General features: G+C 40.7%; 1 protein-coding gene across 2 annotated transcripts in view; it reads left to right on the top strand.

Moving 5' to 3' along the window:
* samd10b (sterile alpha motif domain containing 10b) overlaps window positions 1-20,911 on the top strand; it is a 68,017-nt gene that overhangs the window by 14,073 nt on the left and 33,033 nt on the right. Inside the window, exons 1-2 of one of the 2 annotated variants that reach the window (XM_088082080.1) lie at window positions 1,823-1,963; window positions 15,274-15,458. In XM_088082080.1, the coding sequence (XP_087938206.1) occupies window positions 1,903-1,963; window positions 15,274-15,458 (246 nt within the window). In that variant the 5' untranslated portion in view covers window positions 1,823-1,902. Of the gene's footprint in view, window positions 1-1,822; window positions 1,964-15,273; window positions 15,459-20,911 lie in introns of those variants that run through there. The other variant, XM_042492266.2, reaches the window with a different exon arrangement.

The raw sequence follows: 20,911 nt of genomic DNA, 5'->3' as shown, positions 1-20,911 counted from the left end.
GAGGAGGGGTAATTGGCATGTCCATCTGACTGAAAGGCCTGGGCGAAGTGGCAGTGCGGGAGTGGAGCTGATAACGTGGCAATTAAGCGGAGAGAGACAGACCCCCAATCAGCACAGCATGCCGCAGAGACCCACAGAGACAGGTGGGACTGCAGGGAGGATGGGCGAGTGCCCCCAGGTGTGAGCTAATTTGTCTTACTGAGAGACTGAAAACAAGGAACGTCCTGAAGGGCCAGTGCCAAACATATCTGATTCTATTGTGCACACATACCACTGAGTCTTCCACTGACAAAACCTGCTGCTGAGAAAAACTTGGTTTTGTTGCATCATTTTCAAAATCCAAAACTGGGAACTTTTATAACAATAATAATATTAATAATCATTTATATAGCACTTGTCAAGCCTAAGGACCAAGTGGCATCTAGATTTAAAAATTTATGAAAAAAAAAAACATGTAGCCCCCCTGCCCTTATGACATACCAAAATTAAGATCATTGGAGCATAAATATTACACAGCACTGCACACAAACATGAACAGATGGGGGCGTGAGTGCAAAAATACAATTCCACATATAATAAGTAAAATGTTAATAAGAGAATTAAGCTCATATAAGCAGATAAAATTCAGAGTAAAAGAAATAATCATATATATATAAGCAGCTAAGATGCTAATAAAGGAGATGATCTCATAAAGCAGGTAGAATGCCAATAAAAGAACAAACTTTTGATTTTAAAGGAGATAAAAGTGCATCCTTTTAAAGGAAGTACTTCTGTTGCTTGTTGAAATAAGACGTGGAGGAAAAAGAGCCAAAATATTTTATGTCTCTGTTTGATAGTTTTGTGCCAGTGGCGGTGCTGCAATTTCCCACTCACCTGTCTCAGTCGTATTGCCTAAGCCTTTCTGTGTGGCCCCCTGCCACAACCTTTGTGTCTCTTACCCACCTTTTCTTCTTTCTTTCTGACTCTGATTTTCCCTCCCCTCCGGGAAAGATTAGAGGCAGCCTCCTGGATCGCATCACAAGGGAGCACAACAAACTTTTTAGAAACTTCAAAGCTCTGAGTTATGTTTCAGTTGGCTGACAGAAGAAGTACCACCAGCAGCAGCACTACCGCCGCTGCCGCTGCAGAGTTGCTGTTTCTAATCATTCATGCTGCTTACGGATCTACAAACTAACTCCCTGTCTGCAATTTTCATTCTCTCCCTGTCTATCTCAGCTTCAAATTCATTGGCACATTTCCCTTCTCTATCCCCTGTGCTCCTTTCTCTCCATCTCTGTTTACCTCTCAGCTTCTGTGGAGCATTTTATCTTTTTTTTCACCACCAGCCCCCCACCCCTTCTGTAAGCCTATTTCCCCCTCTTTTTCTTTCCTCTTTATTTTCCTTTATCCCCTCATTCTGATCGCTTTGTGTGGATGCAGGGATAGTGTAGAGCAGATTATCAACTAACTCTCACAACGGTCATTTATTCACCTCTTTGTTTTCAAAACCCCTCGGTGCTCAATAACCTTTGTGTTGTTTGTGTGTGTACATTTTGTGCCATCGAGTGGTTGTTATTTTTGCCACGCTACATTGCTCAGGCGTTTCTTCTCTAATATGTCACTGAGGTCTATGTGCGCTGATATACATGTGCAAACAAAGTAGGATACTTGTGCAATAGTCATGGCTTAAGGACATTCAATAAAGTATTGAGTGCTGAACCCCTTCCACATCCCAGCCCCTCATCAGGCCACAGTGTGAGTGCACCACATCGATTTACAGACCACATGTAACAATCACAATGAACTGTAGTCCATTTGAGCTCCAGACTCCACACAGTTCAGTCCTAGGAAGTTTAACCTCTGCACATGGCAGCGATCTAATGAAAAGAGTTATAACGTGACAGTACAAGGAGCAAATTCTCTATGCTCAGCATACAGAATGTGGTGGATCCCTGCCGGACGGCCCTGCAGGCTATCACTGAAGGTATTTGTGAACTCATGGAACTAGCATGCAGAGTTGTGCTTTCATGAATTATTCATTTAAAGGAGAAGTTCTGATTTTTTTAAAGTGTATGAGGTACATAGCCAGTGCATTAGTTGATATTAGTAGATGTCACACCCCCAGTTTTGAGAAGCAGTCTGAGGTCTGACACGAAAGCTAAGCAATGTACTGCTTTGGAGGGGCCATCAACAAAACATATTTTAGCAGCCTTAAAAAAATGCTATATTGAGAATATAATTAGTGCGTTACCTTTCCATCACAGCCTGTTCCAATGGGGAAGTCTTAAATGGATTCAGTTCTCAATCTTTGTTCTCATCAAAGCCACCAGACTCTATTGACATAAACAGTTATTTTAGCTCACTGAACTCAAGAGCTGATGGTCTATAGCTGCTTTCATCAGTTAGTTTGTGTTAGTGTGCCTTTGGTGAATCTGAACTGAACCTTTTAACCACTAATGTCCAGTCCATTCTCATTTTGAAGTTGTCAAATACTGCCGCTTTTGCAGTGATTTTAGCATAAGATCATAAAGCCAAAACCCACCTTTTGCATCTGTATGATATGGCATCAGCTAAGAAAGCAGCCAGACAGAACCCTTGGTGGTGTTATGATACATTGCCAGACAGGTAGCTGACACCTACCACAGCAATATGATGCACAGACGGGCAGCATCAGTTGCGAACGCAACCTGGATAGAACCTGTCGTGCCCATATAGTATGCTGCTTGATGCTGTCAGGTTGAAACACTGTTGGTAACTATGTAATATAAGAGTCATGAAGGTCCCTCTAAGGTGGCGGGAGGGGCGGTAGATGGATTCAATAAACTCCAGACTTTCTCCTGGGAGGTCCGTTATCACGTCCTGTTTCAATGTGATGTTCATTTTCTTCTTCTAACAATGTGCCCTTTTTGGTATCTATCCATGCCTTTGTTGCTAATCCTAAGCATGTGCATTGACATCCCGGCGTTGGTTGCCATGTACTTTAGTTGCCTAAACATAAACATAACCTCGTTCTGTTGTTGACATCCTGACATTGGTAGCAGCATCCTGGAATGTCAGCAGCAGATGCAGAAGGATACCTAGAGCATAATATGTTGATATGTTGAGCATAGTATGATGCTGAAGTCCACTGCCAAAGTGGCAATATGTGACAACTTCAGATGAGAATTGTTGCAAAGTAACCGAATAACAGACAAAAACAAACAGCAGCAGAGCAGCAATTCCTCTGTTCAGGAATGTTAAATCAGAGTTTGTCTCAATCAGGTCTGGCTTTAAAGAGTGCCAGCTGGAAATTACTGTGTGGACTTAAGTGAAAAAACTGTTAATAAAGCATATATTTAAACTAATGTAAAAATGTATTAGGTGGCTTAACCACATCTGATTACTGACCCCTACATAGCAGTACATTGCTTTGCTTCCATGTCAGAATTCAGCCTGTTTCCCTAAACTCGGGGTGTGCTGACTGACATCTACTGTATTTAGTATACTTGTCTACGGAAAAGTACCCCATATAACCCCACCTCAAAAAATCTGAACTATCCCTTTAATTCCAGTTTAGACGCTAAAGATAATGGTAAAACCTGTTTGTCTGATTGCTTGAATCATTCATTTGTTCATTAGCAGACCATCTGGTTTATAGTTCTTTGTTCAAATTGATCAGTTTAAATTGCGTTTGAAATCAAAAGATTACATGTTGATATTAAATGCATGCTTTTCGTAGTAACCTGCTAAATAACTTATTTCCTGCTTTTAATTCAACACGTGCCTTTATTGAGGCCACGGTGCTGTTAAGATGGAAATTGAAGTATTGCGGAGCTTTAATATTTTGTAGCCAAACATCTGTTAATCCATTCAGACAGAACATTTTGCCACTCAGGGGAAGAGTTGTAAACAAACGCTAAATATTTGAAAAGCCAATCTTGTCTAAGCTGAGAAGTTATGTGCTTGTGTTCATTGAATATCCCCAATCATTTTGAATACTTTCAAAGAGGATGCAGAGGAGGTCGTTCTTCATGACAGTTTAGATCACAGCATGTGTCGAGGCATAATGTGTTTTTCTGATGTGACAGCTGAAGTGACACATGAAGAACATTCTGCTGGCATTCTCTCACTTTTGCAGCATTGAAACATCTGTAATCTGTTGAATCTGCAAGTCAGGGTGGAAAATTTCTTATGGCATGTTGATGTTCGATTAGTTAACTTCTTGAATTTGACCTTTCGCAATATTAAATTAAATTATTCAACCAATCAGACGGGACGAAATTGAGCTTAACCTTTGCTTGTGGATATTGCTGCCATGTGAATTTGTGAACTGTTAAAACATGCATAAAGTTGTACTCTGCCTGCTTGACCTTTCAATGTAATTTTCCCCATTTTGTGCTATGATGCAACGATTCATTTGGAAGTCCTAACCAGGCTAATTTGCTAATTTGGATGGATTTGTCAAAGGTCTTCATAAACTGTGACTCATAACAGTGCAGTGGCTGCGTATGAACTAGTTTGATCATCTGATTACCTCGCCAGTTAGGTCAGCTTGTTGAATAATAATTCAATATCTCATAAACAACATCATGCAAATCCTCAGAGATAGTGTTTGCCCTTGAAGGGCTCGGCAATTTAAGCTTGTTTTTTTCTTACTAGATTCACTATGAAGATTATACTATGGATTCATTATGCAAATGCAGCTAACTGGAGTTGTGTTGCTCCTCTGTATGTGAACAGTGTCAGAGTAAATGGAGCTATATTAGGCTACAGCATATAAATGCAGTGGTTTATAATACCAAAATTTCCTGAAGATGTAGAAGGGGTTTGGTTTCAGAGATAGAGAGATAATATCATTTAGCTCAGAGGTTGCAACATTTATTATCAGAAGAGCTGTTTTGGCCAAAAAAGATAGCCTTTAAAATACACAGGCAATTAAGAATAAATAAGCCTATCAACATTATAGGTTGTATTGAGCATTCATTAATAAGTTTTACCAAAAAGATGGTTACTCACCAGGATGCTATTTATGATTATTTGGTCATTTAACTTTGCAGCGTTGGCATTTAAAGCCAACAAATGTCGAACTGTTAAATTTTTAATTTTCCTACGAGACTTTTCCTTTTTTGGTTGAGGAATCCATGGCTAACCTAGCTAGGGAAACTCAAGACTAGCTGACTCTTTTTAGGTCAGTTGGTCGTTGGTGAGCGTCTGCTGCCCTTGTTTTTGTGGTATGTCTGGCACCGTTGTCACTAGGTCCTTTTCACTGCTTTTTTTTTCTTTTGGCATTTCTGATAATATGGGTGTGTAGGTGAGCATCTGTCACCCCAGTTGTTACACTGTGTCCTTTGGCTTAAGTCAGCTCTTGTTTGTTTGTTATTTTTGGGGGCCGATTCAACATGCTGAATTTCTGGGATGGCGTAGCCTGTTGGTGAATGAAATCACACTGACTGGCAGTTCTGCTCAGTGTACAAGAAAAGAAAATTAGTTTAAGAAAACAAACATTGTCAAGATGGTTAAAACTAGCTTGATGTTAAGTATGATTCTTTTTTCAGCCATTGAGCTCTTTAGCAGAAACTGTAACTGTTAGCATTATTGTTTGCTTTGCAGGTGACATGAGGTGAAGCAACAGTCACAATTTTACAGTTAACAATTTTGGACTGTATCATTTTAGGTGTGAAACCATGATAAATGGAAATTATTGTTGATAGAGTGAAACATATTCGTTTCCATTTAATTTTTTTTCAAAACCACAGAGAGCCACTGCCAAGAGAAGCCAAATATGGAGCCAAAATAGCCAAAAATGCAAGGGCTCTTTAAGTTCTTTTGCTGAAATGCATTGCTAAGAAACGACAATGTGTACATTTACATGCACATTTGTTTTCAAGTTTTGAGTCTTGTGCTAGTTTTGATCTTATGCATTTACATAGAACATGAGAAATCTGGTTATTCATATCCCTGTACATACAATCATAACAGTAGGTCTCTGATCATCTGAGTTCAGGTGTCTTTGATTTGTCTGCCATTCATTCCTGCTCCCACTGAGTTTCCTCAACAGCTCAGCATGAACACAATGTGGTTTCCGGCTGTCTGAACTCTGCTGCTTTCACCAGTTTGCTGGATTGAGCTTTTCTGTCTGTAATGGAAGGCGATGTTCAGTTTATAATAATAACTTTATTTATATAGCACCTTTAAGAACAGAGTTTACAAAGTGCTTTGACAAACAAGGCAAAGCAGTACTAAAGAGGGTTTCTTGCAGAGGCAACAAAACCATAAGAGCCAAACAATAATGCCGAACTAAGGCCAGACAAAATTACAATTACAAGACAAAAATAACAACAACCTATACCAATAAAAGTAAATACAACTCAAAAGAATATGAGCAGTAAACAGAAATAATACTAATAGAATTAAGCACATTCAAGACAAAATAAAAGAATACATTAAAAGACTAACTAAAATAGGTTAATTAGATTAATTAAATAGGTTAATTAAAATTAAAGTTTACACACTACAAAGTCAGATTTTCAATTTTAGTATCAATGTGGACAAGGTGCTTAAAGCATTCTGTTTTCCAGGTTTCTCAAAAACATGATCCACAACATGTAACTGCATTGCTCCACAAAGGAAAACACAAGATAACCAGGATACTGGTGCACATGTAAAGGCAGGCTGTGAGCTTGTAAGTCACCCAGTTTGATTAAACCTGATCACACCTCACATCCTATTGCTCGACCTCCTCCCTGCTTCCTCTCTGAATTATCGATTGTCAGCGAGATCTAATCTGTCCTCCCGTGTCATCATATGAGGGCTTGGCTGTGAAGGGGAGAAAACAGACAATTGCATGATCGAAATCATCACTTCCCTCTTTGTCCTCCTTCATTTCCTGATGCAATTAATATTAATGTTCCACTCTGAAGCCTATTTTCTATCCATTAACTCGTCTGTGACGTGTCACCCTGCCTATTTTTCCGTTATTCTGTGGCTACATTCACCCCCGGCTTCATTCCTTCATCCTTTTAAGAGGGCACGACCACGTCAGACCCCTGTATCCCATCTCCTCTTCTGTGTCATCCTTCCTTTTCCTCCTCTTGTGTGAAACATGTAGCCAGTTCCTTTGAGCAGGAGTGGATATGACAGCCAGTGTCCTCGGGTGGAGGAGTTAGGTGGACTGTGTTTGCGTGCGTGCCTGTCTGCGTGTGAGTGTGTTTTATCTAAAGTGATCTGTAATTGTATGTTCTCTGACACAGTGATGGATAATCAATAGTTCTGTCTGTCTTGGTGGAAGTGCGGCGGGGGCCCAGAGAGGAGAGTTAGAGAATAAAAGTCATGCTGTCCTCAGCGCTGGACCCTCCAGTTTGTTTTTGTCTTAGCAGTGCTGCCTGAAAAGAGGAAGCCAAGGTCGGCCTGGCATTTCTCACACCAGCCTTTGTTGTTGTCTGTGCTCTCAGGGTGCAGATGGACTTCTCCAGCGACTAGCAGAATCATAACAGAAATGCCAGCTCCACCTGTGTTCTGGGCTACGCTGTGCATTGTGAGCCATAAATGCCCCGCAGTTTAAATCCAGAATTCAGCCTCCATCCACATGGCTGCATATTCAAACTCTCTGCAGCTTTATTCCAATCCGCTGGCCTAAACCAAAGCAGACAGGGATTATACAGATGTGTGGATATGCGAATCCTCATGCTGGCATCATGATTCACATTCACGTATGCATGAGCATGCCGGCATCCACTGACACACAATCATACACACAGATTTGGTTGGCTTTTCCCTCGTTTGTGACCTGATGAAAGTTGGTGTGTCGTTATCTTCAATCAGCTGGCGTCGTGGACGTCTGCTGTTTACTCCCATTTCCCTATCTGCATGTTTCTGACACTGATGATTTGTGAGAGGTAAACCTCAGCCCCAGCCTGTGCGACAGTGTCTCATGTCAGAGTTGGTAATAGACTGCAATGCATCATGGGAAAAGCCCCTGGAGTGCTGTTTTTTATATATATTTATTTTTAAAAGCTGCAACCAGAATTCTTCTTCTCTGCACTTTTAAAAATGGAGTAATTTCATGGCTCATTCATGGGGTTAAGACCGGGTCTGGTGGAGTGGAAGGGTTGTAAATAGCCTCTCGCTTTACCCCCAACATGCTATAGGACCAACAAATCTGGATCACCGGGAGATGTATGAGACATAGTGGGAGCTGGCAGCATTGCTCTGTTCGATGCTATATTTAGGACTTCAGGTTTAATGTGTTACACAGGCATGAAATCACTGCATGATGAAGTTTCACCCCCTTGCAGATTACAGAGGAATGAGGAAGATGGGGATTTTTTTTCCTCTCTCCTCTTTCATATAAAACTTGGACTGCAAATAGAAATTTTATCTTTGAGTTGAATAAGAGGTGCTCAGTAGGGAGGGAGTTGATGCCAATATCACGCTGCTGAAATACACCACAGCACCCTCTCTGTGATGCCTGGAATAAGGTGGATTAGCCAGACCACTTGCCTTATCCTCCATGCAAGAGGATGCACATGAAGTTGATGCCAAAGTTACGCAAAAATCAAACTTCTACCTAAAAAAGCCCACACAGCAAAACAGTCCACATGGACTAATTTAGATGCTCGCTTTTAGAGTCCAATGAGTAATGTCCAGTGATGCCATGTTAATCTACTGTGGGATTTGGCTTGGAACGACCTTCCGGGATGCAGTACCTAACAGCTTAATTACCTTTTCAAAAGGGAATACCTCTGAGATTTAGCAGCCACTCTGCACGGCAGATATGCTGCTCAGTCAAGAGGAGGTGATATGAGGTTACACTTCACTGGGCTGAGGCGTATTGACCTACCTACCCTCTGCACACACACTGACGCACACATAAACACCTGTCTGACACTTTGCCCTTGGTTTTGGCGCCTCTACCACCAGCACCTCTCTCTTTCTCCCTCCACCTTTTTCTCTCGGTATGCAAGGCTGAAGTTACAGATTCCTGAGCTTTTAAAGGCAAGGAAAGTTTATGTATATAGCACCATTCAGACACAAGGTAATTCAAAGTGCTTTACTAGAAAGAAAAGGGTATTGAAATACATAAAATAAAATTGAAGAAAAATGCAAATTGCATTCAAAAGGAGGGGATTTTTTTAATTTCCATAATCTGAGCAGGAGTAGATGAGGCCTGAGAATGAACCCTTGAGAAACTACATGATTTTTGTTTGTACAGATTCATAATTACCAATTGATACAATATAGTTCCTGTCTTGTAAAGATGACTCAAACCAATTTAGCACAATGCCAGAAAGTCCTACCCAACTGTGTAATCTGTGGAGCAGTTTTTTATGGTCAACTGTATCAACGGCAGCACTGACATCCATCAATACCAATACCAAAATTTAGGATACATCACTGTTAGACTATAACTATAACCAGTGCAATCTCAGTGCTGCGATGCGACTGAAACAACACTATATCATATCTTATTTTTTATCCACTGACTCAGAAGACACATATCATGCTTTTTTCTCGCTTTTCACCCAGCCTCCCCTCCACCCGCCCTTCATCATGCCTTGTCTTTTCTCCCTTCTCACAACTGGAGGTGATAAAAGTCAACAGCAAGGGCAGTGAGATAATACAACACCAGTTAGTGACAAATAGGACAGAGGAGATTTGGCGGTTGTCCAAGCTGATCAAAAGCATGTTGAGACAGACAAAGAAAGGTGACAGATAACCCCATCTGCTGAAGGGAATGATAATAAGCATAAAGATTCATTTAAAAACACTGAGCTTCAAATACAACTAGATCCAGCTGAATCCTATAATCTAGTATCTTATTGCATTTTTTGCAGCCACAAAAGCAGCTGGCACACGTTGCAATGTCATTTCAAAAGGGACGTGAATTAGACGGTATGGATATTTAATCACTTTTGGGTAACTCTAAATTCTCAGCAGTATCCTGTGCCAGGAGGTTAAGTCGACCGAGTCCATTGAAGCTTGCAGAACGAGCGCTCTGTATTCGTTTTATGACTGCTGGAGGTGGCAAGGTCTGGCGATGTGGCAGAGACTGAGATTTCAGTGCAACTGGGAAGTAATTTTCCTCCTCTACAAAGTGATGTCCATAAAGTGTAGGGTGGTCTCTGCCTTATAATAGAAAAGCTCTTTCTTTAACAGCTTGTGAAATGAAGTAGTTTCGTGGTCTATTAACATGTCCCCCTGCCTCCTTTCTAAACTCTTTTACCTTGCCACAGTTTACTGTCAGTTTGCATGGATCTGATGCTAATTTACAGTACAGCTTTCCCGTCTTTCTCTTTCTTGTCTGCCTTGCTCTTGCTTTTGCGCTTTCTCTTGTCTCTCTCTGCGAGACTGGCAGGTCTTTAGGGTTCCAAGGCGCTTAGCTTCCCACGTTCCTTCCTCCTGTCTCCTCCCCCTCAGTCTGACTGGCAGTAATTACATCAGGGCTGGGCTCGGTTTGTCCCGACGACCCCAAAGCCCTGACAACCAAAAAGAGACAACACTGAGAGAGAGTGAGATAGAAAAGAAGGGGAACAAGAAAGATACTGCTGCCTAAGAAGATACAAAAGTAGCAGCATATAGAAAAGGGGAATGCGGGAGAGAGAAAAAGCAGTATACGAAGGCAGAAAAGGTTACACATCAGTGATTCCTGACAGGCCTGTCTTGTTTTTTTTTTATCTCCACCCTCTTTTTCATTGCTCCATCATGGCTATGTGAACTCTGTATTCACTTGAACACACTTCTGGGTTGAGAAAAAGCCCCCCCCTCCAGCTGCAACCAAGATTCCCACAAGCCTCAGCTGTCATGCAGCAGCTCTCACCGGTCCGCTGTGTAATTCTAAAACGTGGATAGTCCTGGAAGGCTTGTTTTCCCTTGTTGATGAAAAGAACAGCAGGTTTTACTTATTTTGTTTGTTTTCCCTTCCATTGTTTGACAGCATATCTCTGTTATCTTCACCAGGTATTGGAAGATGGGGTATTACCATAGGGCCAAAAATCACCAACTGAAAGCAACATAATGGACAAATGGATGAACACATTGGAGAAAGACCTTATATAATCCAACATACTGCGCTCAAATAAATCCAATCTCTTTCTTTTAAATCTGCTCCCCAAAGAGGAGGGAGGAAAAGAAATTAAGAAGTTATTCAGGAGATGAAATGAGGCTTTTGTCAAAGAATTCCCTGGCATTGTTCTGTTGTAAGATACTTTTTTGCACATTTAAAAGTAATGAATGCAACATTTATTATGCCTTGTTCCACTTTTAGCCCTTTCATCAGTAATTCCGTCTCTGTCTCAATGACTGAGTTTACACGCACACACGCTTCAGGGGATTTTAGGGAGAAATCCAGTTGACGTAGGAAATTGGAAAGGGCTTCACACACACTGCAAAGCTGCATTTACTTACAGCTTGTTAGTAATAATAAAGACTTCCTCTCTGGCATACTTTGGAACCAACAGTGGCATATTCAAAGTATGTTAATGCTTTGTAATGCTACAAATTTAACTTGTTTATGGGTTCAGGTTTAGTTTGACTGAAGTGTAATAATGATATACGCTGTACAACTCACTAGCAAGGACCACGCCAAAACAAGATCTCGTTCAAAGATTTATTGTAATCCCAAGGTTTGGCTGTATGGGCCGATGAATGGATGTGCGTGGGTAAGGTGGGTGAGGGTGGTAAAGGGACGTCTATTGTCAGGCTGGTCTGAGAGGATGTCTTGATGGCCGGGGAGAGGGAGACTCAGAGTGGGGGTACCATCAAGGCGTGTGTCCACTCGATCTGATTTCCAAGCCCCAGACATGCCTAGAACAAGACATAGGAGAGGCGTGCACTGGGATGAACAACGAGTTCGAGGGGAGAAGGACACGAGGTAGGGACAAGGAGAGGGGAGACGAGAATGGACGAGGCAGGAGCACAAACAGACAAAGGAAAGGGAGGACGAGCCAAGAGATCCGAGACAAACAGAGCAGAATGGGTTGACCAGGTATAAGTATGCAGGCAGGCAATTAGAGGTGTGGTAGAGGAGTAGTTTAGGCGTGGTCCTGCTCCCAAACCTAAGTTAACAAATTAACTTCATTTCACTAGCAAGGACCACGCCACAACAATTTGGGTGCTGCACTGACATGAAAGGAATGGCTAGAGTAGTATTTAGAATTTATACGAGAAATGTGAAGGATTTTGAGAAAATGTGTCTAAAACCAGAATTGAGCGGCCTGTTTCGGTGAGAAAGAGTGGGTGCTGAGGTAATGCGTTTGCTGTGTATCTTGCACTGATGTACCTGGTAAGTGACTTGTACGGACTGGGTCAAGGCGAAAAATGTAGATGGGAAAAGAAACACCTGTCTGGTCTGTTTTACTACAGAGCGTGTAAATGAGTGAATCAGTGGTGTGAATGGCAAGGTCAGATAGGCTGGGATGGCAAGAGGGATCATAGACAGAGGAAGTAGGGGCGAATTCAGAATCTGTGGTGGTAGTACTGATTTCAGCTGGTTGGAAAGAAGTGTGAGAACAGGTTCACAATAACATAATTAATAAAAATAAAAAGATGTAGAAAAAAATCCCACATGAGCCTTCACAATGAAAAATTCCTCCTTAATGATAATAATAAAAAATGCCTCTTCAATAAAAAATAAATACCTGTTCAATAACAACTGCCTCTCTGATAATAAACAAATGTCTATTCGAAAATGAAAAATGTGTCTTCAATGATAAACTCCTTTTCAGTGATTAACAAAGGCCTCTTCAATGATAAACAAACATGTCTTCAATAATAAACAAATGCTTCCTTACGAAAAATCATATATATTTTTTAATAATAAATGTGTTTGTACATGGGGTAGGGGTTTTATTGGGTCTCATCAAAATAAACTAATAAACAAAATCACTATAAAAAGCCTGCAGGCGTTTGGTGATCATGAGGCAAGCAAAACTCTTGCATGAAAACACTAAGAACTGTCTTGATGCAGGTGACCGGGGGTTAAGGGGTTCTTTAATATTCCCTCCACTTAGCTTTCAGAATGCACAAAATCACCCTTAAACAGAAAAGCAAAAGACAGCAAAGAAGTCTCAACAGGGCCTTGAAATGAGAGTTTCTGGCTGACAGTATCTGCTAACATGAGGTCTGTGTTGGACTGAGAAAGGACCAGATTCCCTGAGCGTGCGTTTCTTCACCTCTCTTTAGCCCTCAGGAAGGGGAATAGGGAATAAGGGGGGTATTAAAGAACCCCTTAACACCCAGCCACTCGCATCAAGACAGTCCTTAGTTTTTTCCTGCAAGAGTTTTGCTAGCCTAATTATCACCTAACACATGCAAGCTTTATAGAGTGGTTTTGTTTTTTCACAAGACTCAGAATAACCCCTTTCCCACGTATAAACACACTTGTTTAATATCGAAGTACTCTATACTATCGATGTACTGCACTCTGTATTGCTTTCCTTTATGGGTTTTGGTTGTTTTTGGAATAACCTCTTTAAGTTTGCAAGTGGCACCTAATCACAACAATGATTTAATAATTCATTTTATGTCATAAACCCCATAATATGAATAGGTCATGTGTTTAAGTAAGATTAATTAAATCTCTCTGCACACTCAAAACATATTCCACATATCATCTCATCTGTATACTTAAGAGGAAAACACTAAGACTGTAACATTTACTTGACAAAGACATTTGGATGTACAAAATGTAACAATTAAAGAACAGACTTAAATTTAAGCCCATTGTGCTCATAAAACCTCCTGAATTCAGGACTTTGACTATAGCTGTTGCTGTGTGCTGTAATTTTTGTGCTGTGAGGAAAGGCTCCACTGTTTGTAGCCTCTGTCACTGCAGTGGTAGTATCCTCATGCATCCATTTGATAGCAGAACCCTGTTTGAGACTCTCTGAACGAGGCAAAGTTAAATGATTGTGTGCTTCTCTTTATCAGAGGTGGAATACTGAAACTAACTGGAAACATTTCTGATCAGGCAAAGTACGGGATCGTCTCATACTGAAAAATTAAACACACTGCCCCTTACTGAATCAATAGAAGATACGATTTCTTCTTTATTTTAATGCACACAACTGTTAGAGAGAGGATAATGTTAACAAGTCCACTCAAATATAGGGACATGTCCCTACCATCCATATGCAAACCTACACCCTTGTCAAAGAGGCATTTGTTTATTATCATTAAGGAGGCTCTTTGCTTTGTATAGTTGCTTCTGAGATTTTTTTCTACAAGTTAAGATTTTTTCATTATGTGGTTGGGAACTGGTTCTCGTGCTTCTTTCCGACCCGCTGAAATCTGGGGAAGCAGTACAGCCACAGAGCATATGACTAGATAAATGAGACTTGGATTATAGTGCACGAGTTGTGTGAGAGTTTGTAAAACAATGTTTTCTTCTCAAATTCAAGTTAACACCGCGCAACTTAACTGATACACAAATGGTCATTTTGTGGGTCCAGTATTCCTTTAACCCCTAAAAGGTGGCTTTACATGACGTTTAAAAAGGTTACTGCAAAGAGCTGACAGTAACTAGGGTACTTAAGTGTCTTTATCTGTGTTTGACTTTCTGTTATGAAGTCTCTTGACCTTTTCTGCTTCCCCTCACTGTCCTCTCTCTGTTGTGTCTGACTGATGCACAGTCAAATCCTCTTTCATTCACATTACTAATGAATTAGAGGTATCGGGAGCAATGCCTGTATTTGTCTCCTTTAAAATGAACCCACTGTCACAGATGACCGACCACAGTACAGTAGCCTGTTCAAGTGGATGTGAACTGCAGAAGATGCCCTGTGGCTCTCACAGAGCTGTACTCTGACCCTGCATTGACAAGTTGTCTGCTTTGCTGTCTCACAGCTAACACTCACTCCTGGGAGGAGAGCAGTGAAGGACAGTCAGTGAGAGAGAGAGAAAGAGAGAGGGAAGAATAAAAAAATATTCATGATGATGGATTTAAATAATCGGGACTAATCTGGCAGGAGAGACACAATTCCAAAAACCATGCGCTGCCTCTGTGAATATGCACTCAGCAAAATTGGAGATCACAGTGGAGTAGCACTGCTGCCCACCACCATCACCAAAACAGCCATCTGTTTGTAGTTGTATGAGAGTCAGTACACAAAGCATGTAATCTGGAGTGAATGCAGCCTGTTAAGCTCTTAGAGGATTATCAATTATTTATTTTGTTGGTTTTTTTAGGTGTTCCTGTCACTCAGTTCATGTGTATGCAAGCCCCTTGAACAAAGACAATACAAAGCAAGAGCTCATCAGTGTTCATTCTTCTCCCTCTACTTGTCTCTTTCTGTTTTTCCTCTCCTCTTCTTCTCTCAGCGGCGTCCAGCTTCAGTTTTTGCCGTGCCTCCCTGGAGCACACGGTGTCTGCTGAGGAGCTGAGCTACCAGCTGCCGCGTCGCGCCGGAGGCAGCAACCTGACCTGGCACGACGGCCGTGGCCAGAGGACAGCACACACACGCACAGTCAAACTCCTGCAGCAGCCCGGCACAGAGGGCATCCAGGTATGAAGATGTCCACGCAAACGAACCAGATGCAGTGTGGAAGAGTGTTTTCACTGCATGTGAATAATTTTCAAATGAGTTTTTTTCTTAAGAAAACATATTATAGATTGCTAGAATATGTCAAAGCAATGAGGGACCTCTCAGAATTGGGCAGGTTGGACCATAACAAACTTGGAAAGAGAGAGGAAGCCTGTGAGGCTCGAGCCACCCTTGGTTTCACTAGTGAAGCACTCTGCTGTGAAATTTTTGCGCATAATCTGTCACTGATTTTGGATTTTTCAAAAGGAATCATTTCCAGCCACTGGGCAGTCACAGCAGCTTAGGCAAATAAAACGTGTCTTTTTGGCACAATTTAGAATTTTAAAAGGAAGATTTGAAGAGTTTTCATTCAAATCATATTTTAAGGTAGCTAGGGTTCAATTCAGCCAATTTCCCATATACCAGCTCAATTTGCAATTTTGTTTGAATGAAAGGAAATTTCCTTTTTTCATATTTACATCTTACCATCTGTTTTTTCCTCTTTATTTTTATTTCTAATCATTTTTTTACAGCAACAAGTTTCTTTGGCCTTTGGTATAAAACAACACGTAATAACGATATAAGAGGTTATATATTAAGATAAAAAAAAAAACACCTTCCACAAAAAAGGTGAAATGTAATAATGAATTCATAATAATTTTTATTGAAAATAATATTTTCTGCATATTAAAATACAACAAAGCCATGTAGCTGTGTGGGCATTATAAATGCACTGATTGTCTCTGGCTCATTTTAAGTTGTAAGTTAAAACTAAAGGAGCAGTGTGTAGGATTGAACATCACTGGTGGGGACTGCAGATTACATTCAGATGAAACTTCTCTCGTGTGCCAAGTATGAGAACCCAATTAGGATTACTTTAGTATTCATTTTTCAGGAGGTTTTTTCAAATCAGTGTTTCTTCAATGCGGTTCGGCTTGCCACAGACAAGATAGTAGCCCAGCACCTGCAAATGTTTGCTCAACTTTTTCTGGCCCAGATGTTTGGGAGGTTTTTATCAGGAGTTGAGTTATTCTCAGATGTCTCGTCCTCTAAGGTAATGAAAAGATAACAGTCATTATTTTGAGGTGATTTTTCACTTAAGAAAACATATATTACATTTCACTTCTGCCAATGTATTGCACTAACATTGGACCTTCAATATTACAGTTCACTTGCATGATGTTGTATTGAATTACATCACAGAGATGAGTATTTCAATAAAGTAGCCTGAACTTTTTAAGTAGCTTAGTTAAGAAAACATTATTTCCCTTAAGGGGAGCTTTGTAATAATTTAATAATGCCCTGTGTGAATTAACTGGCTGCTCATCAAAGCTATTTATTTTCAAAGCAGTGTCTTGAGAGAAGGAGTGATGTAATGAAGCTGCCCTGACTTGGGTGGGTAAAACACCATACGTACACTGTCAAAGATCATCTGCTAGCATCAAAGAGACAAGAGAAAGCATTAGTGCTTCAGCATCAATGCTGCATCTCTGGCCGTGAAATCTCAGTGGTACTAGGAAGTCTAATTGTTTTATCTTGTACTTGATGTCGGATGGTCTCACCTGAGCCTGTGGTGATACCACTAGAGAGAAACTGGTTATGTAATGGAGGAGTGGTATGAGAGCAGTAGCCTCACTTCTTGTGATGTAAAAGCGTTTGTACAAGGGAGCAAATGGACTCAGAAATAGACACGTTTACTGTCTGTCCCATGTGTCGAAAAATCTAATTTATTCCACAGATGTATGTTTTTCCCCAAAAGCTCAGCAACAGCTTTAACAGAAATGTGTGGTATAAACACTGGATACGAAAGTCATTTCAGTGCTGAACGGCTGGAGAGAAAAGCCTGCTTGGTGGCTCAGTGTCTCAGCAGTATAATGTAAGCACAGTGGCATCATTGACTTCCACACATCGCTCTAGTGCAAAATGGAATCCCATCTGTGCAGCACCAGAGAGAGGCAAAACAAAGACGGGGGGAAGAGATCTATTTTAAGGCTTTCTGCCTGTGTTTGACCTAAAACAGCATATGAGACAACGGCCTCCTTCCTGGCTCCTCACATGAAAGAGAGCAGATAGCCCAGTGGAGGTCATTTGTTTAGTCTCCCTGCTGCCTTTACAAAAGTTTGCAACAGTGAGGCTGTAAGATGTACATGTGCACTGCAAGATTGCTCAATAATTCATAAAAGAGTGCCCCCTCAGCTATAACAGCTATAAAAGGCTTAATAAAGGACGAGTGGGAAGCTGTTTCCATGTGATTACACAGCGACTGGATAATTAAACCTTCTCTATACCATGAGAAGTAAGGCTTATCATTTCCTTGTGGCAACAAGCCTCTTAATACATTATTCAACAACTGGGAAAACAGTCCAGCTCTCTCTGATGCTTCTGTGTGTCTCTCACATTCACCAAAAACATGCAATGTCCGTTGATGCATCTTCACCTTCAAGAATCTGTCTTCATAGGTCTGCAGGTGTATGTGAATGTGTGAGTGCAGGTTGTGTGGATTGGCGTCTGTGCGTCCAGTTCTCTCAGGAATGATAATTAGATTATTCTCTATTACACTGGTTGTGCACACATTAGCTGTAATGAGGGAACCAGTTAAGTGAAACACTTCTGTATATAAGGTGGGACCAGGGGAATCTTCCTTATCTGTTTAACAAAGCCAATATAACACATTATGCACTCCTATGCAAACTACAAACACACACACACACACACACACACACACACACACACACACACACACACACACACACACGTGTTTATGCAGAACAGACAGTCGGGAAATAGTAACAGCAGGACAGAAATCTATATATCGGTGTTCATGCATGCACAAACATGGCTGTCATCGGCCATGTTTGTGGCATGTCATTATCAAAATTGCTCCCAGCTCATTTTTGCAGTACTGACCAAGTAGGGACTCATAAATGTAGATGTTGAGATTTACCAACTCTCAAAGTACATGAAAAACATGTACAACGTAATACTAAGAATTTATCGGTTGTTTTACTTGAAATAATTGTTAAAAAAAACAAGATGGGATAATGCAGTTTATTTCCTATATGTTAGTACATTTTACATGTAAAAACACTTGACACAAGTTAATTTGTACTGTAAACAAAAAAATGTCACAACAACAACACAGGACACACTGCATTTTGTCTTCCACAGTTACTTGAGTTGTTTTACCATCTGCAATTTCCATTTCTGAGAATAGTTACTGCAAAGAACTGAAGAACTGTTACACTGGCTACGTTTACATGCACGCAAATATTCCACTATTATTCCAAATATGACAATATTCCAAATGTCATGTAAATGACATATTATAGTTAGGCCTTATCCCTCCAGTTAAGAAGTGTGGGATGTGTCTTTTATGTGGGTCTTAGGAGCATTCTTTGGACATGATGCCACATTCATAATATGTGTCTCAATTTGGGCTTAACACATGGCCTCTTGTCTGTTTACAGTGTGTGTGTTGTACAAAAACAAACTTGCCAACAGTTTGCAAGGATGGTTTAGAGACCCCCCCATTATGATAGACTTAGATAGCCACGTGATTTTGGATATGTGCAAATGTAGCAATGCCGACCTTTGCAAACAGGTAATGTAAAATCACGTCTTTATTAGCTACTATGGAAAACAGCTGTTATGGTTGTGCAGTGGTTGACACACTTTCTTTGTGCTGTAAATTGAGCCTTAATTTTCCAGGGAGACCATAGCCAGTGACAGACAGAATTGCATTGTGATGGTGAGGCTTATAGGGAACCAGTCTTAATGCTGATGATGTCATTATTCTATATTGTGCAATCAACATTTACTTCAGTCATTTACCTAGTCGTTCATGTTGTTTCATTGCTGCGGGTAGACCTGTTTGCAGATCTGTCCACTAATATAATTTTTCCAAATAATGACTTCTTGTGTACTTTGCGCACAGTCTGTGCCATCCTTGAATTGGCTGTTGTTTGGGTAGCCAGATGGGGTGAGGGGAGCAGTTTGTGAGTGGCTCATTTTGCTGTCTGACACACAGCTTGTGGGTGAACCTTTAGATGAGACTGGGGAATAGGTGGAATAACAGACACAATTTAGAAAGTAAGAGCAGCTGCTGTGCCCCTTCTTTCCCTATATCAGAACCAAGCCTGTAAAAGGAAGTGAGGCCCTTATTCACTTATTTGCTATGCTGGCTGGGCAAACGACAGAGACCAGTCTGATTATTTTTCCTTCCTCATTACAGAACACAGTGACTGACCTCAGCTGACACCAACACAAAGAGGTGAACTGACAGAGAGGAATCACACAAATATTGCACATAATGCCTCTTAAACTTTGACAACTCCTTTTAAGGATATAAGTTAGATACACCACAAGTGGTCGTCTCCATTTGAGTTCATTATTTTAGCCACCAATTGAACAAGTTTATGAAATCCACCATTAGTTACTATTATACCAGGCACTCAAAATTTGCTACTTGCTGTCATCTTCCTTTTTCCGGTTCATTTTTGCTGGATGTCACAATGTCCAGGAGTTGATTGGAGGGTTATTCAGATCACCTGCTGTGCACAGTATAAGGACTGACTCCGGAGTAAGAGCTGAGACAGCTTGATGCATTTCCTCTCGAGGCCAGTTAGGGTGCCATGATGCCTTATTTGAGGGCTTAAGAGTGGTGAAGAAAGGCACACTCAGTACTCAGATCCTTCCCCTTGATAACAGATATTGTCAGAAACTCTGGTCTTTAGGCCCGTTTGAGACTTAAATGCTTTTGCTGTCCTGTTTGAGGGTGATTTTGTGCATTCTGCAACCTAAGTGCTGGAAATATGAAAGGGCCCCCTCTACACTAGGCATCTGGGCAGGTCTTAGCATTTTTCTGCAAGAGTTTTGCTTGCCTAACAATCTCCTAACTATGCATGCAGGTTTTACATAGTCATTTTATTTATTGGTGTATTTCAATGAGACCCAATATAACCCCTACCCGATATATAAATACATTTATTTATTATGGATGAGGCATTTGTTTGTTATTATTAAGGGGGCACTTACCATTGTAAAGGCTGTTATGAGATTTGTTTCTACATGTAGGCCTAAATATATTTTTAATTTTGTGGTTGGGAAATGGTTCTCACACGTTTTACTGACGAGCTGAAATCTGAGGGATCAGCACCACACTGTTTGTCTTGGTAATTCTAGCTGAACGATGCCATTAAACTAATATCAAACTCCACTATCTGACCACAGAGATGGCATCAACTTAGTTTCAATGTTGCTCCACATCATGTGCTTCGCATCATATTCATTCATATACATGCATACTTATTATGACTATTGCTTATATTGTCAATGTGTGCACAAATGCTGCTGTCTGCTTCTAGTGGTCATTTCTGAAATGTCTTAAGAACTATGGGTCATGAAACATTTTACAGACTCTCTTGGTCACCAGAAGT

The sequence above is a fragment of the Plectropomus leopardus genome, chromosome 9 (genome assembly GCF_026936395.1).
Source record: "Plectropomus leopardus strain MGB_pleo_1.0 chromosome 9, ASM2693639v1, whole genome shotgun sequence".
Classification (NCBI taxonomy): domain Eukaryota; kingdom Metazoa; phylum Chordata; class Actinopteri; order Perciformes; family Serranidae; genus Plectropomus; species Plectropomus leopardus.
Note: the sequence above shows the minus strand (reverse complement) of the source record. Positions and strands in the feature narration are given on the sequence as shown.